At 35.0% G+C, this 23,205-nt stretch overlaps 2 protein-coding genes across 2 annotated transcripts; one reads left to right on the top strand and one right to left on the bottom strand.

The window, feature by feature from the left end:
- Positions 1-954: 954 nt before the first annotated feature.
- On the bottom strand, positions 955-6,024 carry LOC138324044 (E3 ubiquitin-protein ligase RING2-like). The gene is made up of 4 exons (XM_069269050.1): positions 5,591-6,024; positions 4,375-4,709; positions 3,676-3,738; positions 955-2,697 (listed from the first exon to the last, which is right to left on the bottom strand). Exons 1-4 carry the CDS (start codon positions 6,004-6,006, stop codon positions 2,489-2,491), a joined length of 1,023 nt encoding a protein of 340 aa, XP_069125151.1. The 5' UTR covers positions 6,007-6,024; the 3' UTR covers positions 955-2,488.
- A 2,563-nt stretch (positions 6,025-8,587) lies between these two features.
- LOC138324043 (uncharacterized) lies at positions 8,588-19,165 on the top strand. Its single transcript, XM_069269049.1, has 9 exons — positions 8,588-9,059; positions 10,930-10,990; positions 11,283-11,364; positions 12,581-12,750; positions 13,826-14,056; positions 14,775-14,859; positions 14,963-15,114; positions 16,366-16,503; positions 17,988-19,165. The coding sequence occupies exons 1-9, from the start codon at positions 8,935-8,937 to the stop codon at positions 18,168-18,170; spliced, it is 1,227 nt and encodes a 408-aa protein (XP_069125150.1). The 5' UTR covers positions 8,588-8,934; the 3' UTR covers positions 18,171-19,165.
- The last annotated feature ends 4,040 nt before the right edge of the window (positions 19,166-23,205 follow it).

Genomic DNA, 23,205 nt, shown 5'->3' with positions numbered 1-23,205 from the left:
AAAAATCCAAGATGGCTGCCTGGTGGCCATATTGTATTCCTGATCAGTCTCAGAATCAGCATGAAACTCCTAGGGCCATAGGGTAACTTACATATGCAATTTGAGACAGATCCCTGTAGTCCTTTCTGAGAAATAGCGGACACAAACATCAACTGCCAAAATCCAAGATGGCTGCCTGGCGGCCATATTGTTTTTCCGATCAGTCAGGAATAATGCATGACTTTCCTAGGGTCCTAGGGGAACTCATATGTGAAATTCGAGACGAATACCTTGAGAATTTTCTGAGAAATAGCAGTAACAGACATCAATTACCAAAATCCAAGATTGCTGCCTGGCGGCCATGCTGTGTTTCTTATCACTCTGAAAATCTGCATGACACTCCTACGGTCATAGGGGAACTCACATGTGAAATTTGAGACAGATACCTTGAGAACTTTCTGAGAAATAGCAGTAACAATCAACAACCAAAGCCAAGATGGCTGCCTGGCGGCCATATTGTTTGACACTCCTAGGGCCCTAGGGGAACCTACATATGCAATTTGAGACAGATCCCTTGAGTACTTTCTGAGAAATAGCGGCAACAAACATCAACTACCAAAATCCAAGATTGCTGCCTGGTGGGCATATTGGTTTTCCGATCTTTCTGCAAATCTGCATGATACTCTGTGTGCCCTAGGGGAACCTACATATGAAAATTAAGACAGATCCTTCAGTACCTTTTGAGAAATAGCATTATTAAGCGTTGTTTCAGACGGACCATGAACCATGGACGAAAGGCAATTTGATGATGGTGGGCAAAAAACTGGTGTTTATTAACAAAGGATCGCCTGTATCACAAGAGTACGATTTATTCTAGGAACATTTATTCTGACAGTAAATACCTGCTCTACAGTTTATTTTTAAAGTTTATACACATTCTATAATTGGCGAGAATAAAACATGACAGGAGACTGATGTACTCTCTTTTTTATTGATATTTAGCTGTTACTCTGACAATCTATCATAAATCTTACTTAAAACCCTGAAAAAGTTTTGTATTCCCCATACAGGGCCTCTGACAATACTATCTTACCAAAGTTCAGATTTTAATGTGAATAATAACAACTCTAAAACTTTAAAACATTGACACATTTAATATGCAACCAGGAATCAAATAAGCAGTAAAATACAATGTACACACAGGTATGAAATGAATATATACGTTTAAAGAAAGTATATGACAATGTGTACAAAAAGATACGAAGCTAGCTACGTTTACAAAACAAATATCATATTTTACAATATTCTTACAAAGTACGAGACATGTACATCTTACTGATTTGCTCCTTTTCTTTTATTTTCAGCGGTCAGAAACCTTCCAATTACCAGATCTCACTAAATTTTAGCAATGCACTTAATATTGACACATGGGTTATATCTGATAAATATATGCGTATCTATTTCTTTCGGCAACATTTCCAGGTATTTTGTATTGTTCTTACATCACCAACATTCAATGATGACAAGCGAATAGTTCAAACGTAATCAGTAATCAAGATTTTGAAGTTCAATATCTGTGTATATATGCACTTTATACAAGAGGCCCAATGGGCATGTACTGTCATCTGACTATAAATACAATACATATATAGCAGAAATAGGGTAAACAGGAAGTCCAGTACATCATTAAAGATTATAACCTATTTGATTCCTGTGACTTTGAATGGAGGTCAAATGAACAAATTTGGTAGCACTACATCCCAGCATGCCACAGGTTCAATACCAGATCTCAATGGCTTTTAGTTATTCACAAGAACATCAGCTAAAGATTTTAGCTTTTTTGACCCCTGTGACTTTGAATAAAGGTCAAGGTCATTTATTTGAACAAACTTGGTAGCTCTTAACGCTAGCATGCTACAGACCCAATATCAGTTGCCTGTTTTACTAAACTTCTTATGTAATGATGAAAATTTTAACTTCCGATTTTCGTAAGTCAAAACTTAAGTTACAATATATCTGTTTTACTAAAACGTTCGTAAGAAATTTACGAAAACTTGAATTAAAAATTTTGTAGTTACGTTTACGGCACCATCTACATCTTCACTGTATCCAATCAGACATTAGTAACTGTAGTTACGCTCTAAAAACATGCTGACCACTAAAGATTCAAAGTTTAGTAACAAATTTCACGTATATATTAACTTAAATGAAGGTTACAATATAAAAGAAGCTTAGTAAAACAGCCACAGGTCTCTAGGTCTCTTAATTATTCACAACTGCAAGAAGATATATTAAGATTTTTGCCATATTGACCTTTGTGACCTTGAATGAAATTAAGGTCATTCATTTTAACAAACTTGGTTGCCCTCCATCTCAGCATGCTACATGCCAAATATCAGTACCCCAGGCCATTCGGTTATAGAAACGAAGTCGTTTGAATGAAAGTTTACGCACAACGATGGAACATGATAACTATAGGTCATGAAGGTTTTAAAATTCCATTACTGATTCACTTTTCACTGCCTTTTTTAGTTGGAGTATGACTGGGTGTATTTTCTCCGGTCTTCTTCATGGTGGCAAAGTACATTTCCAGAGGCTTGTTCACGCGCCAATACTTTTCGTTGACTTGTTCCAGGGTCATAACTCCACTCAACAGTGTATAACATCCCGGAGTACTGGCTATGTGGATACTGTATCTCGTGTCACTGCTAGCACCACCTGGAAACACACAATCAGAGGACGCTTACAAACATGTGGCTACAATTTAAATTCACATATATACACCTGGCCATAAGTTAGGGAGTACAGTTTATACTTTAGACAGCAATGAACTTTTCATTTCGAAATGAATGGACATTTATGTCACCCCTGATATCATGTATCGTTAAATTTTATGAATCACTCTGACTGACTATCCAGTATCACACGTACTCGACGATTTCATGTTCTGAATAGACCCCTTACTTATACAAAACATAAATTTGGGCTGGCTGAGTACAGATGCATTTGGACGTGTTTTGACGTTGTTTGTTACACCTGTTGCTGGTGTTTTTATTATTTAAGATATCTTCATAGATAAAAAAAAAAAAAATTATTATTGTATATCCATGTGAATTTCTGTCTTTTTTTGTGCTTTTAAATAACTGACAAAATCAGGTCCTTCACAAAATAGGAGTGCTCCCTAACTTATGGTCAAGTGTATATTTCACATTTTCTAAATACTGTGGTAAATTGGTTTCATTCTGCAAACCCAAGAAGTCACAACCAGAGCCAACCGATAGCATTAAAAGCTAGGTGACTTTCACAGAAATAATCTTTTTGCTATGATCGCAAAAATTTGATCAGCGAAATGTTAAGAAATGGTTGATACATTATATCCTTAAAGCCAGATCACAAATATTTAAAACTGCTAAAATTGGACTGTTCTGGGTTTTTTTTTTAATTCAGATCACGAAACTTTTAACTCGTGAAAATAACCGGTTTGATAGAATTTAGAATAACAAGGACCAGGGCCCAGTTTCATGAACATTCCTTAACTTAAAGGATTTCCTTAGCTTAATTATATAAATTTCCCCATAAACACAGCATAACAAAAGTTAAGGAAACAATCTTAAGGAGCTCGAAGCCTTCCTTAAAATATGTAATGCCTTCCTATGGAGAATTTTAAGTTAAGGGATTCCTTAAATTTTTTCTTACCACCGTCAGTCTTCTGTGATTCCAGTGACAGTCTGATAGCAAGATATTTTGATAAATGATCCACTGAAAATAAAAGAGAAGAATTAACAATGTAAGTAATATCTGATGGCAATCCTTGGTCTTTTCTGGCATACAATCATTTTTATCAGACTTTTAACTCTTTCTATTTTGTAATTTCATGTTTTTCTCAATTCTGTCTACGTCTAGTCAAACGACCTTAACAAGAGGCCCATGAGCCTTAACAGTCATCTGACTACAGACCCAATATCAGGTCTCTAGGCCTCTTATTTACTGATAAGAAGTTATTTAAAGACTTTTGCCTATTTGACTCCTGTGTCAAGGTCATTGATTTGAACAATCTTGGTAGCCTATCTAGGCGTTCATACCCACATGCTATAGGCCCAATATGAGGTACATGTATCTAGGGCTCATTGTTATTGACAATAACTTGTTTAAAAGATTTTAACCCAATATGATCAAGTACCCTGGGCATTACAGTTATTGAGAAGAAGGCCGACGACACTTCAGGTCAAATGACCAAAAAATCGTTCATAGTTATAGTTTTGATTATAATAAAGATTATCATATTGTGCGTTGAAATGCTTAAATCATGCGCATATATATGGCTTAATATAATTTTACATCCCTACTTACAACATTGAAAATAATTTAACACCAACAAATGTTGATTGATCTCACCTGAAGCATTTGCAGTTGTCTTGATATAGCGTGTCTGTGATGCATCAAAGTTAGCTGCCATTGACTCTGAGTCGATAGGTAATGGTCTGAACACAAGCTCGATGTCACTAACTGGCGCTTCACGTTCTGCAGGCTCAGTGGGATGTCCGAGCTCAGAACCACCTTCCCCGACCGAGTTCTCTGTACTGGAATCATCGGAGTAGGGTTTTGGTCTCTTCTTTGGTGTTGCATCATTAGATGTAGTACTGGCTGTTTCGAGGCGATCGGGCTCTGTAGCGTGTTTTCGTACCCTTTGGGCTCTATTCATTGCCTGTAATCTCAATCCTTCTTCAATACTGAGGGAAGATAAAAAACAATCAAAATAATGAAAGTATAACAAATGACTATAAAAAATGACATAAGAAGGTAGTAATGAACTTGTTATTTACCTATAGTTTTTATTACCAGATATAGTCAACAAAATGAGGAAATTTAAAATATAATACTTCTGTTCAATAACGTAATATTTATTCTAGCATTGATATCATACATGTTTTGTACACCTGTATTGACATAGCAGTAGCAATTTATAAATGAATCTCTATTAAATGTAAATAACGAAATTGCAATTATTTTTCACATAAAAAAGTTTGAGGACATCCGTGACAACTATCTAACTGTTCAGAAACTATTAACTGGTCATGTAGTTGGACTATATACATTATTATATGCAGAATCAATTAAAATACTATTAATCAAATATAAGTTTCCATTAGTTTTCCATTAAAATCCTATAAACCTGTTAATCCATGCCATTTATTAGGTTGGGCACAACCCTGCATATGGGTAACAGTTACCATTTGAGTAACAGAAAAATGTATGAAGTTGTTTTTGAACATTTTTATCAAAAAAGGGCATAATAATTTTGACACCATCACGAATATTCGTCAACTGCTCCAGACATTCGGAAATCTGGACGCACAGTAAAATTGGCACACAATCACGACTACTGTTTGGATCCCATAATTGTTACCCATAGGCCATATGCAGGGTTGTGCCAAACCTGTTAGTTAGTGTTACAGATTTATTAATGGTCTTTAATAATTATAAATGTCAATAGGTTGAAATTCCATTTACAATTGTCAGATTTAACCATAAAACTTTGGTTTATTTCTTTTGCAAATATTCAAATTCTTATTTATAATGACCATTACTGATTAATATTCAATTTTGCTACCTGTGTGTCAAGGCAGCAGTGCTGTGCTGCTTGTTCAGTTTAGCAAGGACTCGCTCTTGGTGCGCCTCGTATTCGTCTCGACTAGGGTAGATTTTAGAAATAAGTGCATCGAAATTTGGGTCAGGTCTCAAAGACCGCTTTGATACCAGTTTTTTCCTGCATGTTGGACATTCTTTATTGCCGCTTCGGAGGGCAGTGATGATGCAGTCCTGACAAAAACGATGCAAGCACTCTTTTGTTGTCATTGTGTTTTTGAGCATATCTAAACAAATCGGACACATGAGTTCACTGTGTAGACTCCTTGGGGACACAGCTATTTCTGTCGAATCTGTTATTGCCTCCTGTGGTGTCCTGTGCAGCTCGTACAGACTCAATTCCCATGTTTTGTTTGGAGCGTGAGTGATCTCGTTCGCCATTTTTGTTATCGCCAAATTACCTGCCGTAGTGATTCTATTTTCCGCTAGGGGTCGCTCTGAAGGTTGAGGTGATTTCGTGTACGCCGTCCCCGTTCCCGTACCTAATCACCGTACCAGGAATTATCAAACTACAACAGAGTTTAGATAGTTAACTATCTCTGACTACAATAATAATTTTGATACAGTTACATCTGAAATTCAATTTTACATCATTGTGTCAAATTTATCATAATTGAAATTTTCATTTGTTCAATCGGTGTTTTCTTGCACGCCGCAATCCGAAACATATTGCATTTTCAAAGGTACATGTATTTTAAAGATTTTAGTAGTTACTTATGCAAAATCTTGTCTTTATCGTGTATCGCAGCGATGGCGTATGTGAGCACGGGATCTAACTCTTATTGACAGCTGCGTGTAAAACGCTTAGCTCAAGGACTTTTAAATCCTTGGCTTCGCCATATATTTTAACCTATGTATATTTTTCATACTTAACGACGAGGACGTGGTTCTACTTATAATCCATTTTTATTTTGTCTTATATGTTATATCGCCCTACTTATCTTTAATTAATTGTGTTTATCTAATAATTCACTTAAAGGCCCACGTAAACATTTCCGAAACGGCTTTTTAATTTTTTTAATTGGAATGTAAAACGAGATTAAGAATTTTGTAGAGTCGCAAAAGTTATTGGCTTACCGTCAATACTAGGAGTTGAAGATTCATGTACAAAAATGTACTATAATGATTATCGAACATAAATAGTCATACAAAAAATGTATAACTGAGTATGCGTTTAATGCATGTTATCATTAATAAAAAAACATTTTTGTCAATTTGTTTCATTCACAGGTACAAGTACATGTTTAGTAATGACATCATTTAAACTATTGGCCATTTATATATAAGAGTTAGCTCCCGTGGTACGGGTTCGGGGATCTTGAGACTGCTTACAGTACGCCATCGCCGTGATAAAAAAAATCCTCCCGACCGGCACTATTTTTTTGCCAATGTAACCCTGAACAGACACATTTTTTTCATGGCCTTATGAGGAAAGTATGGCGGCACAGAAGTGACACGAAAAAAAAATTAATGTAGGACAAAAAAAAAGATTTTATGTAGGGTGAATTTTTTTTTTACGTGCTCACGTAAAACTTATTACGTGAGGACGTAAAACGTTTACGTGTTCACGTAAAACAGTTTGTGTAACACAAGAAATATTTTCACCTTACATAAAAAAATATTTTTTGTCTTACATAAAAAAAATAATTTCGTCCTACATAAAAAAATATTTTTCACTTCTGTGCCGCCGTAGGAAAGTAAGAAATTCTGTAGCTGATATTTGGCACAATGATGTAAAATTGAAATCCAAATCTAACCGTATCGAAATTATAGTACTGTATAGAGTATGAATTTTAGCGATTTTTGGTCTGAACCTCTAAAGCCTAACCATGGTCTTGGGGCACTCTGTTGGGTCCATAATAATATAAACTGTATCTAATTCTCAGATCCCTGTGCTATCAAGGATCGGCAGGTAATGATTACATTAGAACAATGACATATTTACTGCCTTATAGGTAGAAAGAGGATGATCAAAAGATACTCTATTCAACTAGCAACCTAGGCGATGTCATTTTTGGTGTCATAGCAGAAACATATATAGATAGAGATTGGAAACTCCTTATTTGTCTTAGTTGACAGGGAGAGGGACCTCCGGTTTATAGGCATTTTGCCTTGACTAACTACTTTTAAGTGTATTCTGTTCAACATGATATTTTTGCATTAATACAAAGTTTAAAAATTATATGATGGTTTTATGTGATCAGTTTTTCCAATTGATGTTATTTAATGATTTTTGAAAGAATGAAAATCGGCAACTTTAACTAGTTTTTCGAAAATCAGATATTCAAAACCGGAAGTGCATTTAGTTTTATTAATATATAAGTAAATTGTTTTTTCTTTCCAAAATCGTACCCAAACCATCTAAAAATTACTGAACTTTTATTACATTTCAAAGTTATTCTGCTGTATTTAACTATTTAAAAGTTTGTCTAATAACCCCTATGCCCATAGAGGTACATCTGCCGATCGTAAAAATGGCGGAGTTGCCAATCTCTATGTATATATGTTTCTGGTCATAGCAATGATTGACAGAAACACTGCAGATAAGTTTATTAAATTTATTTTATTCTCTCCAGACACACGACCCGTGTGTAACAGGAGGTCAATGAAACAAATACATTGAGATGACATAACAGAGATACATCAATTACATAATCTATACAATTATATAGAATACTTTTGTTTGTTCCCTTCCCAACTAATTTTTATCATTATTTAAATCAATGGTAACACTATACATATATTGTATCTTATTGCTTAACGACATTCCATTAAATAATGACCCCCACATTACAGAATCACTCTGCATTGCTTAAAAACCATTTTATCACAACAGGTATGTATTTGTTGGCGACAACATTAGGAGTAACGTCGGCGGTTAGAATCCTATGTAAACTGTACTGATAGGTAGGAAAATCACCATACGGAATTTACCTGACATAACTTATCGCTGGGTCTTACGCGATAGCATTAAACCAATAGGGCGCGTCTTTTCAACACGTCAGTACATAGAAACACACTACAATTAACACACTCTTATTTAACGGCATCATTAATTGTCGATAACAGCATTTTCGTTCCTTTTTGATGTCTATGGGCGTCCGTCAGCTCTGTTATCATGATCGATTAGAAACTTTACACAAACTTACCATTGTCATATATAGTTTATTATGGACTTGAAAACCTTAGCTTACCGCACGGCACGGGTGTACCATGCAGAGCTCGCAATCGGAGGCTGACAAAGTCTTATAATAGTAACTATTGTGTGTTTTCTTTTAACCTTTGTTAATACTGTGCGCTTTGGTGAGTATGGTAACGACAACACTAGGGGATGCTTTGAACTTTATACATTCGAGGAATATACAATTTCTCCAGAACTGGCCGGTCCATTTGCTAGCCCAAAATCCGAATGCTTGCATGTTCCATTATTTCAAGTAAGTATATAAAATATTCATTATCTTAATTAAGAATAGGCTGAAAAACTGATTGATTTTTAAACAAGTTGAAATGTTTGTCACATAAAGGAAGGTTTGATTAATCGTAACGTAGTCTGCTACTAACATTTGCATATTTGTTTGCATTTCTCAACACATAGATAACTTTGAAGTACTACATGTTACAAACGTTTACCATGAAAGCCATGCCATGCTATGGTATGCGGCCGTCGTCAGTGAACGACAGAAACAGTAGGAATTTGACACAACACATATAATTATACCTAGAAAACGAATGAAGAAACGATAAGAGTATGTAAACCTAACGTTGGACGTGCGATAACCTTGTCAGTCTAAGATTAATTCATTTTAACTTTTATCTGATATGTGAATGTCCGATGTCGAGAGACAAACCTCTACAGAAAGTATAGAGCAACATAGCGGAGTTCTAGCTATGGTTCTCGCACTAGGAGACTATCGATTTCCCTCATAGTCAATACATTCTTATTTGCATAGTGTGTAACGATAAATTGCCACAATATATACTTATAGGTGTAACGATGTTCAATACATCCACTTCCGTATCATTTATTATAACAGCACACCGTCAAATAATCTATAATTACACACTGTATTAACTCAATACACATTTGGATGAAAGCCAGAAAGCGTCATACGGTCGACAAATCATCCTATAATAATTGTCTTTAATCCAAATTCTTTTTTTTTATCCGTCCGAATGACATTGACTTAGGACGAGCAAGATAAATAATGACCTTATCGACCCGAAACTTCAGACTACGTCCTCGGTCGATTATACATGTCAGCATTGATGTCACTAATTTTTTTAACTTCATCGGGGTATGAAAGAAATTTTGGTTTGCAAACTGTGTGAATCTGCGTAGCGGATCTCACAAAAGTTTGAAAAAAGAAATTGATTATTAAACTTTTCTTTCTGATACAATATTATCCAACAACTCTCCGTTCGATGTCTCGATAATCTCGAGGAAACTCGTCATTTTCATATATGCTTAGGGATGATTTAAAATGTTTGTTAAAGTTTCATTCGTTATTTTTACAATTTGCTTGCTTGTTTTTCTTCCTAAAATGTTTGAAAACCTTTTGGAATTGTGTTTTCTTAAAAAAACAAAAACAAAAAAACATCAGATTGCCTTGATGCCGCCGTAATCTTGTTTTAATCCATGTTAGTTATTTTTCCTTGACAATAAGATCAGAGTGGTTTGCATGGACTTACATTGAGAAAACTTCCACAATGCTTTTTGTAAACTCTGTATTTCAATTTACAATCCCCAGAATACCAAGATTTATCGTCATTAGTTCTTGGTCTCTGTTTCGAATTATGATAATCATTGTTTGTAATCCTACTAATGTTGCAAAAAGAAGATATCAATTGGTTCACTCGTTCTTTGTCTCACCTGTATCTTACCAGTTATCTCACATCTCACCAGTATCTCACCTATATCTCACCAGTATCTCACCTGTATCTCACCCGTATCTCATCAACAGATACTGGTGAGATACAGGTGAGATAACTGGTGAGATACAGGTGAGATACTGGGGAGATATTGGTGAGATACTGGTGATGAGATACTGGTGATATACAGGTGAGATACAGGTGAGACAACTGGTGAGATATAGGTGAGATACTGGTGATGAGATACTGGTGATATACAGATGAGATACAGGTGAGACAACTGGTGAGATATAGGTGAGATACTGGTGATGAGATACCGGTGATATACAGGTAAGATACAGGTGAAAAAAACCTGGTGAGATATAGGTGAGATACTGCTGAGATACAGGTGATGACTGGTGATATACTGGTGATGAGATTTACTATTTGTTACAGGCGAGGCCAAGTTCTCGTCCGTGACAGTAACCACTCAGAATGGATATACATTGTTAAATCGGTATGTATTATGCTACAATTGTAAACTAAATCATGTGGTTGGTTTGATCTGTTCCACCTGCCCCCACATCATATACTAATCTTGAAAGAGTTGTAATGAGAAGGCTGCATACATGTGAGAGGTGAACATAGCTAATTAATGTTTTAATTCCATTAAACAATATCATTGAATGAGTTATCGATGCACTTTACCTTAAATACTACGTGGCGCTGGCAGCTTTTGATGTGTTTTATATATCTGCACTTTGTAATATGCTACAGGCAGACACAAAACTCTTGTAATTTCATTAAAGGGAAGTCTGTCGGTATTGAAGAAACTGAAAGAGGTCCTGCCACAAACGGACGAGGAACTTCCTAACCCAGGGATACACAGCGGTATATCTATTACATTCAAAATCACCAACATAACTTACTAGTCATAGAGTTAAATATGTTATATGCGAGCCTAACATGTCAATAATGTTTTGATCAAGTTTTACCGCAGGACGTTTGTATCAACTATATTCAAAGATCAAGGTTTCATGGCCGCCCACGATCGATTTTAAAGTTACGTATTGGAACAGTGCTAATTCCATGAATAGATTAATCCTGCGACTACAGCGCCACCTTCTTTAACACGTTTTACGCGCGATTCCTTTATGTGCACCCTTAATGTATCATTTAAGGGGTTTTAAGAGAAATCATTTTGGTGTCACAGCATAGCAACGGTATACAATAATTGAGCTTATCTGAAGCGGTTTTCTTACAGTTTCTTGGGTTTTCAATATAAAAATGGAGCAATTTATATCAAATTAAAAGTTGTTTTTGCCTATCTATCATACTTTATACAAAATGTCCGTTTTATGGTCATAGATTCATCTAGACAATGTGTTGTGTCATCATACAAAATAATGTCAATATGACCTATATTTAGAACTTCAAAAATAAAAATTCGTTATGCACACACGGTCGTAAAAAGTATTTTCTATTCGTGTCATCATGTGTAAATGTACTGTGCACACATAGCAAGCTATTATTAAATCATCTGAGTTGTTAATGACATTGAATATAATAAACCATATGATCTAAAATGCTACCAAGGATGCGTGACAGTCAATTATTTAAGTAAATCTGTCAATGCCGCTTCCAACAATCGGATTGCGCTTCCAAATTATGAGGACGTAAAAATCAGATGATAGTTACATGAGCTATTTTGCCTCAGTTATGAGAAATGTTATCAAATCCGTAATCTAAAATTGGATAAACAGGCATGATATCATGTGTGGTATAACCAAATTGTTGATCAAAAGCTGCATTGTTTATTTGATAACTTGAGAGTTGAATAACAGCACCTAGCTATTGTGGTTGAAATGATGTATTATAAACAAATGTGAATTTATGTAATGTATGTTATGAATTTATGTAACTTATCTAAATTCAAAGTTCAAAACTTTATCGAGGGCGCATTTTGATCCTCTATGCAACTCCTCCAAACATTCCCTTCAGTGCAAGCAAAGAATAATGATTCTACTCTTCATGGAATTATTGCTTTTTCAACACATATTGCTTAAATATATTTTTTTTAATAAAATGTCATTATGAATTCGCACAGACACGAAAACTGACAAAAAGCGCCAGTCCTATGGAGTGCCTTATCAGAAGAGACAGAAAGGCCTTAAAGTCTACTCAAGAGAATGTGATACAGACTTGGCAGAATTCTGGAAAGGATGGCAGTCAGAACCTGAAATGTACAAATCACGATACGAAATGGAGAGGAGACTGGTAAGTCATCCCACCAGAAAGCTGATCTCATGTGGAGATTTTATCATAATGTCTTGTATCAGTTGTACATATACTTTGCAGTAAACCTGTGTATCATACATTGTCAACCGCCTGTGGCATAATGGATTTGGGGCCGATCGGTAGTTGAAGTTTGTTACCGCTATTCCTCAGAAAATACCGAAGGAATTTATCTCAAATTTCATATGTAGATTCTCCCAGGACCCTAGTTGTGCATATCAGATTTCAGGACCGATCGGTCAATAATATGGCCGACCGGCCGCCAACTTTTTTATTTTGATAGTTGCAGTTTGAAAAGCAGAGAAAAAATCCCTCTTTCAATTGTCAGACATAGATCATTCTTTGTTATCCGGCTAGGATGACTTGTTTTTGTTTGTTTGTTATTACAAGATTCAGGATTTTTATTGATTTCCTCAAACAAATGGAAATGTGTTAAATGAGGGCATGATACATTGTAGTATACAATCATATGCATGACTAGATGGATATACAATTTACATTGTATAAAAATACAGAAAGTTACGGATAGTGTTCAATTTAAAATAATATCACTACCGCTCTTGTTTATAACTTTCGTAACATTCATTAGCCGCTCTGATTTTTTTTAAAAGTACCATATTTGGTATAATACTGAGCAAAACATTTTCTCTAAAAGCTTTAATTTCCGAGTTTTCATTTTTAAAGATAGTGAAATTCAGCGCTGCTATCAACATAGCATAAATTACATTTTTTCTCCTCTATTTGGTACCAAGTTAGGCCTTTAGTTTGGTGGACTGCTATTGGTTGCATTTTTTTTAATATTTATCCCGGTAAGGCCTTTGGTTTGGCTTTTTTGCACTAAAACTTACATTGTTTCATTGAAATCGGGTGTTATCCGAAACTCGACCAATCAGAAGCCTCTTATTTCGTAACCATGCCAACGCAGATTTTCAAATGTGGTACAATGCATGCAAGTTGCATACCGAAAAAAATTCTATTTTCCACTGACCTTACAATATCTAAATATTGACCAGTCAGAAGTCTGAAAGAATAAAAAGTAGTTCTGGTTTAATTACAGGAGCAGAGTCTACCAGGTGTGAACAATCCTAGAGAAAGGTTGGGTGTCCTTGATTATGACGCCATCATCAACAAACATAACGCTAGGATCATTTCAAACAAACGTTCTGATGGAAATGAAACTAGATTACCTCTCTTACCAAGTGATGACTCGATTGAAAAAAATGGAAAAGATGAACTCAAAACAAGTAGTCAAAAGGTTCGACTGCCTAGCATACATAAAACATCTAAGGTAATTATTCCATTTCGTTTTCATTAGACAGGGTTGTGCCATTTTTCACTGAGAATATCAAATATGAGGAGTTGATTCTGCTGTTGTATACGAGTATTTAACCTATGCACCATGGATTATCTGATTTTAATCATATTTTTATTGAAATCATATTTCTTGCAAATAACTATTATAAAACCACCTTTTAAATATCATGATCTATGACTTGCTCTTTTTCCTTTATAACAAACAACATTTAAAGTGTCCGACGTTTTTTTTTCTCTGTGTCTTTAAGTTTTAAACTTTCAATATTTTCCTACTTTGATAACATTAGTAATCGCAACATTATTAAATAATCCAGTAAATATATATATTGTTTTTCTCGTGTTCACGTTGAAAATAGCTCGAAAGCTTTCGATAACGGTCACGTGATACGACTCGGGAAGCTTCGATCTATTCCGATTTGTACAGGTAACGCCGATGTCGGTCACTTGATGCGATTCGGATTTCCAGTTTTAACCGAAAGTTTTTCTCCGTGCTTTGCTGATGTCTTTATGGATCTGAACTATCAAAGATATACATGCATATTCAGATATTGTATGTTTTACCTAAGTCTGTTCGAGTGAAAATTGCATTAAATATAATTTTTAAACTTGCGTTTGTGCTTTGTTTAAAGCTGAAATTGTCCCCCGACGCTCGAACGCTGTTTTGAGTATAATTACCTTTAATGTGTCCTCAGGGAGCATACTTCTCTTCAGGAAAATCAGGACGAAAGGTAACCATGGAGCAGAATATTCAGAAAGAAATACAGAAGAGAAAGGAAGGTATATAGTAGACAGTAGTATTAATTATAGAACTGTTTTACTGAACACTAGATAGCTAGGCTTAATATTTAATTCATATAAAAAAATGGCATGATCTTTTCAGAATTATGGAGGCAAAAGGCGACACACGGGGAAGACAGGAAGACAATAGCTGAGGAGTTTGATAAAAACACACCGACTGACTTCAAACTCACAGAGGCTGATCTCAATCCAATGTTTATTTTGGTCAAAGTCCTTGAAAGGGGACAATACTTTGTAAGTTAAGAAGCTGTTTTGTGTTTGAGTTGTCTGCCTATTGACTGTACAAAGTGTGGCTATAGCTTACTACAGAATATCAGGGTGGGGAAACTATGTCACAGATAGGGTTGTCGTTGCAATGTAAATGGCGGAAATGTAAATGGCGGAAATGGTTCGCTTCCAGATAGAAGATTCGAAAGCGTGATCTTATCTTTATCTAGTTGTAATTTTATCCCAGTATGATTTTAAGATAAAAACAGATTCAAAAAATAAACTTGTAGTTTAAATTGTCTCGTACCTGCTCTTATTCAACCAAAAACCTAACCACTTAGCACATGACGTTACTATACTTCATTTAATCTTTTGTTCTCTAATTGCCTGTAGTTCTTCTCGCTTTTTGAATTCTAACTCAACCATGTCTATATCATTTCTTTATTCGATATCCTGAATAGTTTTTTTAAAAGATTTTCTTTCCTAATGTTTTGGTTTTTTTCCTAAGGGATGATTATGATAAAGTTTTACCTCTAATTTGCATAGGCAGTGTTTCTAAAAATAATTGATCATCGATAATGAAGTCAATTTCAGAGTGAGAGATGTGATCTGCGATATTTAAATTATAGACAGGAAGAAAATGTTTTAGTTTCGTTTTCCTAATACATATTTTTACTATACTAGATACTCTTGTTCCTGTAATAAACTACTATTAAATTTCCGAAATCCCCTGCCTGGAACAAATTCATTAAGTTTCAGAGATACAGTTTGAAATGAATGATCAGAACGATTGCAGGGGGTCGAACGTGTCTTGGTATTCGAAGGTGTATGATTGCGTACACAGAAATAAAATGATCGATACTGTAAATTCAGCAATTTCTCACAGTGGACACAGGGTAAACATTGTTTTATAGGTTGTTTTAAAGGATTCTGTCTATCAAACGGTCGTTCTAACGAACTACAATTTTACATTCAGCCAAACAAAGTCCTGTATCATGCCTAGGTGATGTTTTTTGCGTGAAATCGATTGGTTTTTCTTCAATAGATTTCAATTTAAGAAAAATTGAAATAATTTTGTCACCGAAGCGCAACATCTATGAGAATGATCCATGAAGCATAGAAGAGACATGAGTGATTTTCCAGTCACGGTTGACACTCGAAGCGGAGCTTTCGACGCCATATTTGCTTCGCATACCAAATTACACCTTCGCATACCAAGACACGTTCGACCCCCTGGATAGCCGAGATTTGTCCTTACCGGTATGATTTTATTGACAGGGGGTTCACAGTGTAATTAGTAGAGAGGTCCAGCCCTCCTTTAGTCTGGTTAGTAATGGAGCGGAATGTATAATGATCTCAAAGAAGTTCTTCGAAGAGAAATCCACAGAATCCGTCCGACGAAATCTAGAACAATGTGTGAGTTGATAGCTGTAACATAACATTTTCTGTCTGATATCTATTGAATGCATATACTTTGGACATCATGGTATGAAAATGTGTTTTTTTTTCTGGCTTATTATTCATATATAATGCCAACAAATACACCGCAAAATCGCAAAAAATATCATCCCGAAAAAACAACTTGATATATCAAAATCTACATTAGAAACATAATGATATTATGCTTTTTTTGTTTGAGGAGACAGTAAATCGTTACTTTGATATGAGATTAGAAGGGTACCTAGATAACAGATTAAAACCCAAAACGAATTCGTTGGAAATTATACTTTTACTTAAAACTAGAAATGAATAGTGGAATCCATCTATTGAAACCATTCAACATGATTAAAATTAATAATGATACAGACGATAATTTAAAATGACAAGACCGGATGATTGGAACATTACAAATTTTGAATAGATTCTAGCATAGATTCTATAAAAAACGAAAAACTATAATAAAAACTCAATATTTTCTACAAGATAAATGGTAATGAGGTTCCGGTGCAGGAAAATAAATTTTCACGGAAAGATAGGTTGAACTATTTCCAGCTTTTGGGAAGGGCTAAAAGGCATAAAATTAACTAAAATTGCAAAAAAGGCCCTTCTGAACTCGCAGTTTCCTTCAAGGTCACAGGGGTTAAAAAGACTAAAATAAACAACTTCTTTTGAATAACTAAGAGGACTAGAAACCTGATATTGGGTCTGTAATATGTTAGGATAATGGACTACCAGGCGTGTTAAAACGAATAACATCGACCTTAATTAAAGGAGAAGTTTAAGATTTAAAAAGATAATTTTAATTGTTGTTTATATAAAATTTTAGGGTACATGGGGTTTTAATGTTATCTAAGGATTTAATAAAAAACTAATAAAATGAAATTGCTCTATTTTCATGAAAAATTAAGAGCAAAGCTGGAAATTGCAAGAAAACCCAAACAGATATGAGAAGTGTGGTATATCGTTAAAAAGATAATATGAAATGCTATTTTAATACACAAAAACAATTCATCTTCGGTTTGTGAGCCTTAATATGATACATTAAAGGAGTACTAGTAGGAAGCGGACGTAAACTTACAAAAGGTAGCGCTGTAATCGCAGGATTAAGATAGTTATGGAATAAGCACTAAAAATCTTGAAAATCGATCGTGAGTGGCCATGTAACATCCTTTTTAGCCTTTCTAGGTGACACTTCATTAAAGCACTGCAATAATTTTAAACTTCTCAATCTTAAACTTCTAGAACTACGATACATCACTTCGAAATGTACATTTGTTAATCATTAAAATATCTGCACCACTTAATTCGTATTTTAAATATCTTTAAAAATATTTGAGATGCCTACGATGCACATCTCGAAATACTTGTACATGGTTGTATTATGTGCTGTTATAGTATCACTTTTTTGTAGGTCGTTCTAAAACAGTTGGATATAATTTACGTTTTATTTGTGTTAACAGGAGAGTCGATTTCCTCCGGATGAGGCCCTTCAGAAATCTCTACAGAATTACGTTAACTGGCAGGCCGACAGAAAGAAAATATATCTTAAAGTCGTGAATGAACAACAAAAAAGGAAAGAAAAACGACGCCAGTACTTGCCGCAATACATCGGTCAATATTGTTTTCGGACTGGTCCAGTTTGATCAGGGTCCAACAATACTTAGGATTCGCCCCGACATAAATGTTACAGAAGAGCAAATCTATAAAATGCTATACAGACAACAGTAATTTAGCACTGCTCTAATCGGAAATGGTAATAAGGTCAATGTAACAAACAACACTTGTTACTCCGGGGTTAATTGAGTGGATTTCCTATTCAGCTTCATTAACAATTAGATGTTAATGAGTCGTAGGTTTAACGTGTATTTCAGACTTGGATATTTACAAATAAAAAATCATATTATTTTTTTAGAAATGTAATTACATGTACATCTATAAATTAAACATACAGGTACATGTACTAGGTCAAAAACTGAAATATAGCACATTTATTGGTTGATTGATATAAAATCTTGTAAAGAGGAAATCAAGATTGTTGTCTGTCTGTCTGGCCGTCCGTCCATCTGTCTGTCCCTCCGTCCGTCCGTCTGTCCCTCTGTCTGTCTGTCGATCCGGTACTTAAAAGCCGCGATTGTGATTTTCCTCTTTTAATAAAGTTACATGTAGGTAACATTATATATCATTGAAAACTTGTGGAACACAACATATACAAACTTGATATACAAACGTACCAAATTGTTATTGTTTCTCAAAGGATATTGATTATTTTCAGAGATTTAGATAGTATTTATTAATCAAATCTGTCTTTTCAATAACGGTTAAGGTAATAATTTGAAGGTAAAAACATACTTGTACTATGAACAACACATGTCTACAAATACATGTATAATCAAACAATTTTCATTTTTGTTTTCGGTACTGATGATCTTCCTAGATTTGAAAATAAAGCCTACCCGCAGATAAGGTAAAACTCCTTTAGCTGGATGATATTTACATGTAAAATAATAGTGATACTCCTTAAGCTTGATGAAACTTACATATGGAATAGTGATCGAAACACTTTTGCATCAAGATGGAGGATATTAACATACATTTTGTAGTTTATATTATTGTAAAATTCCTTTAGCTGGATGATATTGACATATAGTTTATATTGTAAAACTCTTTTATCCTAGATATATATTTACATATAGAAGAATATTGAGAAAAAAAATTAGCTATGTTTATAATACTGTAATTATTAAAAATTACTAAATTGAGAGCAGAAATTGCATTCTGAAATTTTAATTCAATAAATAAAAACAAATGAAAAATACACTATAGATCCCGAGCGTCATTCTTTAAGGTAGGTCCATACTTTTGAAAACCATGCCAATTCATTTGACGCTAAACCCGAAGCTGCCAAGGTTGATTTGAATTCAAGAATGGTTTACGATACGCTACGGCATTCCACTTTGATATTTTTTCAATAGGTGAAAATTGTCTAAATATAATAAGAGCAAAGCTCTTTTTCGCGTCGAAAATCGGAGTTCTGTTTCGGTAACATATACGTAAGCAAAAGTACACATTGAGATCAATGACCTGCAGGTATGGATGGTTAAATTTTTTTCGTACTTCCGGTTTAAACTGTTCCGATTGTGCGTTGCTCCGGTACTGCTCTCCCCATTAAATATATATCTAACTATAAAAATGCCTACGGATTTCCTTAAAACACAAAATTTGGAGAAAATCATCAAAATAACAGACATAAACCAGATTTGATAACACTAAAACAAGATCTGATGTGGAATGTTTTTTGTGGCATGATTTTCAAAAAAATAGTCAAATATGACCCATCATAGCCCTGGATGAAATGAAGTTGAAAACTTCAAGCTTACAAAAACTGTTAGAAATTAAGGACAAAAAATCAACAGGACTGATACTACAGTCACCCTAATATTACAGAAAACATTTTTATGATTTTATCTATTTTCGGGTAGCTTTGTACGGGTTGTACATTTCAAGCTCAAATATCTAAAAAAAAAGTAGAAAAATGAAGAAAATAAAACCTGTTAGAAAAAAATTATGAGTTTTCCAAAAGTATAGAGCTACCTTAAATAATTCAGTAAGTAAACAAGTCAACAAGTCACCATTGTTTCGAAGATTCGAGATATGAAAATCTGACTGTTAGTCACTATCTTGATGGTTAACATATGCTGATGTGAGTCACTATCTTATGGTTTTCACTATCCTGATGTTAATCACTATCCTGATGTTCGTCACTATCCTGATGCATTGTTGTCACTCAGGGAGAATATATTGATATCATTAGTATGGAGGAAAATACATGTTATGGTAATAAATCACATACGTGTACTTTACGAACACCTATTCTTCCTCTTTCCAATATTCCAGACCAAATTTGCTTTTTTACTTATTATTTAATTTTCATTTTTTTTCAAAACAAGTACAGGTAATAACATACAAATACACATTACCTTCATTCGCATAATAAACACATAATATATTTTGTTTTACCAGGAAAAGCACCAATTTTAATTTTTGTCACTATCCAGGAACGTCTGTCATCTGAGGGTGGTCACTATCCTGATGGTCGTCTGGTTGTCTATGAATGCCAACTAAAAGATATTCATAATGACACCAACATCAAAATGACTTCTGTTCATCATCTATTACTTTCTCGTGTATTGAATCATTTTATAACTTTAGAATGCATATGATAATTTCACCCAAAATTCACATCAAATATTTTTCGACTTGTTTCATTTTCCCTCCATTTTCACATGTGCTTTATTCTCAGACATTCTTTCATTATTGTAATTCTCACAGTATCTAACCCATTCCTCCACGTTATAGCAGAACTGGCCTACCTCATTATTGTTTCGAAGGCTTCGTGTTTATTATTTTCCCTTCTCTCAAGTCTTCCGTGTGTTCTCCATTGTTATAGTCAACAGGCTTGTCTTCTTCGCCATCCGTCTTATTAAACCAGGAGTGTTGGTATAGGATTTGGACATCCAAGCTGATTATGCCTCTTCTTGTGACGTAGATACTTATCGAGTACATCTTGTGTTGCAATTTTTGCATCTTGAATTTTCCGCTTCACTTGGCACTTGAAGCCTTGACTTGTGGACTTTGGAAAGATACTGTCAACTCCAAACAAAGTATATGCGTTGCCACTTCTTTATACCCCCAGAATTGAAAATTTTAAAAAGTTATCATCTTGCTTAGAACATTTACATTGCAGCTGTCTTAAGTCATGTTTTGCTGAAACATGAATTTTGTAATACAAGTGTAAAGGCACACTTACTTTGACCTCGCACCAACCATTTCAGGAGATGACCCCAACCAGATCTTGAAGCTGACGGCAATGGTGGCCATGCATTTTGAAAAAATGTCGCTAAGATTAAAGAGGCTAAGATATGTAACACTCATCTGGTTTATTTAGTAACATCACAAAATATTACATACAGTAAAACCCCTATAACTCGAACAGCAGGGGACCAGTTGAATAGTTCGAGGAATATATGGTATTCGACTCATCCGAGGTTGGGCACGATCGATTATTGACAGTCAAAATGTCTTGTGTTAAAATATGACACACAATGCATGTCAATGACATTTTTATTACCGTGATTTTATGCATTTTAATTTTTTTAATGAAAGTAGAATATGATTGCAAACATATGTATTATATGAAAATAAGATTTTGAATATAACTAAAGGGCCGAACATCTGTTCGACGAATACATGGTTTAAAACTGTGTTTTTGATGAAACGGGGATATATTTCTGTTCGAGGAATAAGGGGTATTCGACGAATAGCTGGTCAAGCTATCAGGGGTTTTGTTATATAATTATATAGGGACACGATCAGGACCATGCGATCTGTTCGACGAATTAAGTGTATTCGAGGAATGCGAGTTCGAGCTAAAGGGGTTATACTGTATAGCAAAAAAACATTTTGGCCCAATCATTTGTACAATTTTGAAATCCAACCCATAAATTAATGCAATATGAGTGTTACCCAATTTTCAGAGAAAAAGTCATTTATAGGAAATAATCGAATTGACACTTAATTTTGAGCTGTCCCACAATTTGTACAGTTTTAAATCCCCGCCTCATAAGGATGTTACCAATGCAATATGAGTGCTAGTAGTTTTTCACGACTCCATTCATGTAGGTTAAGCAAGGGTGCACTTCCAAGGATGCTACCATGTCGCCCTTCCTGTCGACCATTCGGGTCTCAGACTACTGAAACAGTCTCAAACAACGGCAAACCTCTCGTGATTACCATTTCCGAGAGAAAGAATTATATAATTATTGTGATAGTGTATAGGACATGCTTATTTCGAAATGTAAATGAACACGACAATACACCACGCGACATAACAACAATACACCATACGACAGTACGACAATACACCATACGACAGTACGACAATACACCATGCGACAGTACGACAATACACCATACGACAGTACGACAATACACCATACGACAGTACGACAATACACCATACGACAGTACGACAATACACCATACGACAGTACGACAATACACCATGCGACAGTACGACAATACACCATGCGACAGTAAGACAATACACCATGCGACATACACAAACACATGGACAGTTACGACAATACACCATGCGAACAAAACAACATTACACCATGCGAACATAAGACAATATAGCATACCACGACAATACACCATGCGACAGTACGACAATACACCATGCGACATAACAACAATTACACCATGCGACAGTAAGACAATACAGCATACCACAGTACGACAATTCACCATGCGACAGTACGACAATACACCATGCGATGCGACAGTAAGACAATATAGCATACCACAGTACGACAATACACCACGCGACATAACAACAATACACCATGCGACAGTAAGACAATATAGCATACCACAGTACGACAATACACCACGCGACATAACAACAATACACCATGCGACAGTAAGACAATATAGCATACCACAATACGACAATACACCATTCGACAGGACGACAATACACCATGCGACAGTACGACAATATCACCATGCGACATTACGACGATACACCATGCGACAGTTCGACAATAGAGCATGCGACAGTATGCCAATATAGCATACCAGAGTACGACAATGCACTATGCGACAAACACACTATCG

The sequence above is a fragment of the Argopecten irradians genome, chromosome 5 (assembly GCF_041381155.1).
Source record: "Argopecten irradians isolate NY chromosome 5, Ai_NY, whole genome shotgun sequence".
Taxonomy (NCBI): Eukaryota; Metazoa; Mollusca; class Bivalvia; order Pectinida; family Pectinidae; genus Argopecten; species Argopecten irradians.
The sequence above is the reverse complement of the archived record's forward strand: the minus strand, read 5'-3'. Positions and strand labels throughout refer to the sequence as shown.

Bases quoted from the DNA above. Each gene is read 5' to 3' on its own strand.
- LOC138324043 (XM_069269049.1), top strand. From the start codon at position 8,935: ATGGTAACGACAACACTAGGGGATGCTTTGAACTTTATACATTCGAGG. The intron at 10,991-11,282 runs GTATGTATTATG...ATTTCATTAAAG, and splicing joins GGATATACATTGTTAAATCG to GGAAGTCTGTCGGTATTGAA. The intron at 15,115-16,365 runs GTAAGTTAAGAA...TTTTATTGACAG, and splicing joins TTGAAAGGGGACAATACTTT to GGGGTTCACAGTGTAATTAG.
- LOC138324044 (XM_069269050.1), bottom strand. From the start codon at position 6,006: ATGGCGAACGAGATCACTCACGCTCCAAACAAAACATGGGAATTGAGT. The intron at 4,710-5,590 runs GTAGCAAAATTG...ATCTTCCCTCAG, and splicing joins ACTGCTGCCTTGACACACAG to TATTGAAGAAGGATTGAGAT. The intron at 2,698-3,675 runs GTAAGAAAAAAT...GTGTGTTTCCAG, and splicing joins ATCACAGAAGACTGACGGTG to GTGGTGCTAGCAGTGACACG.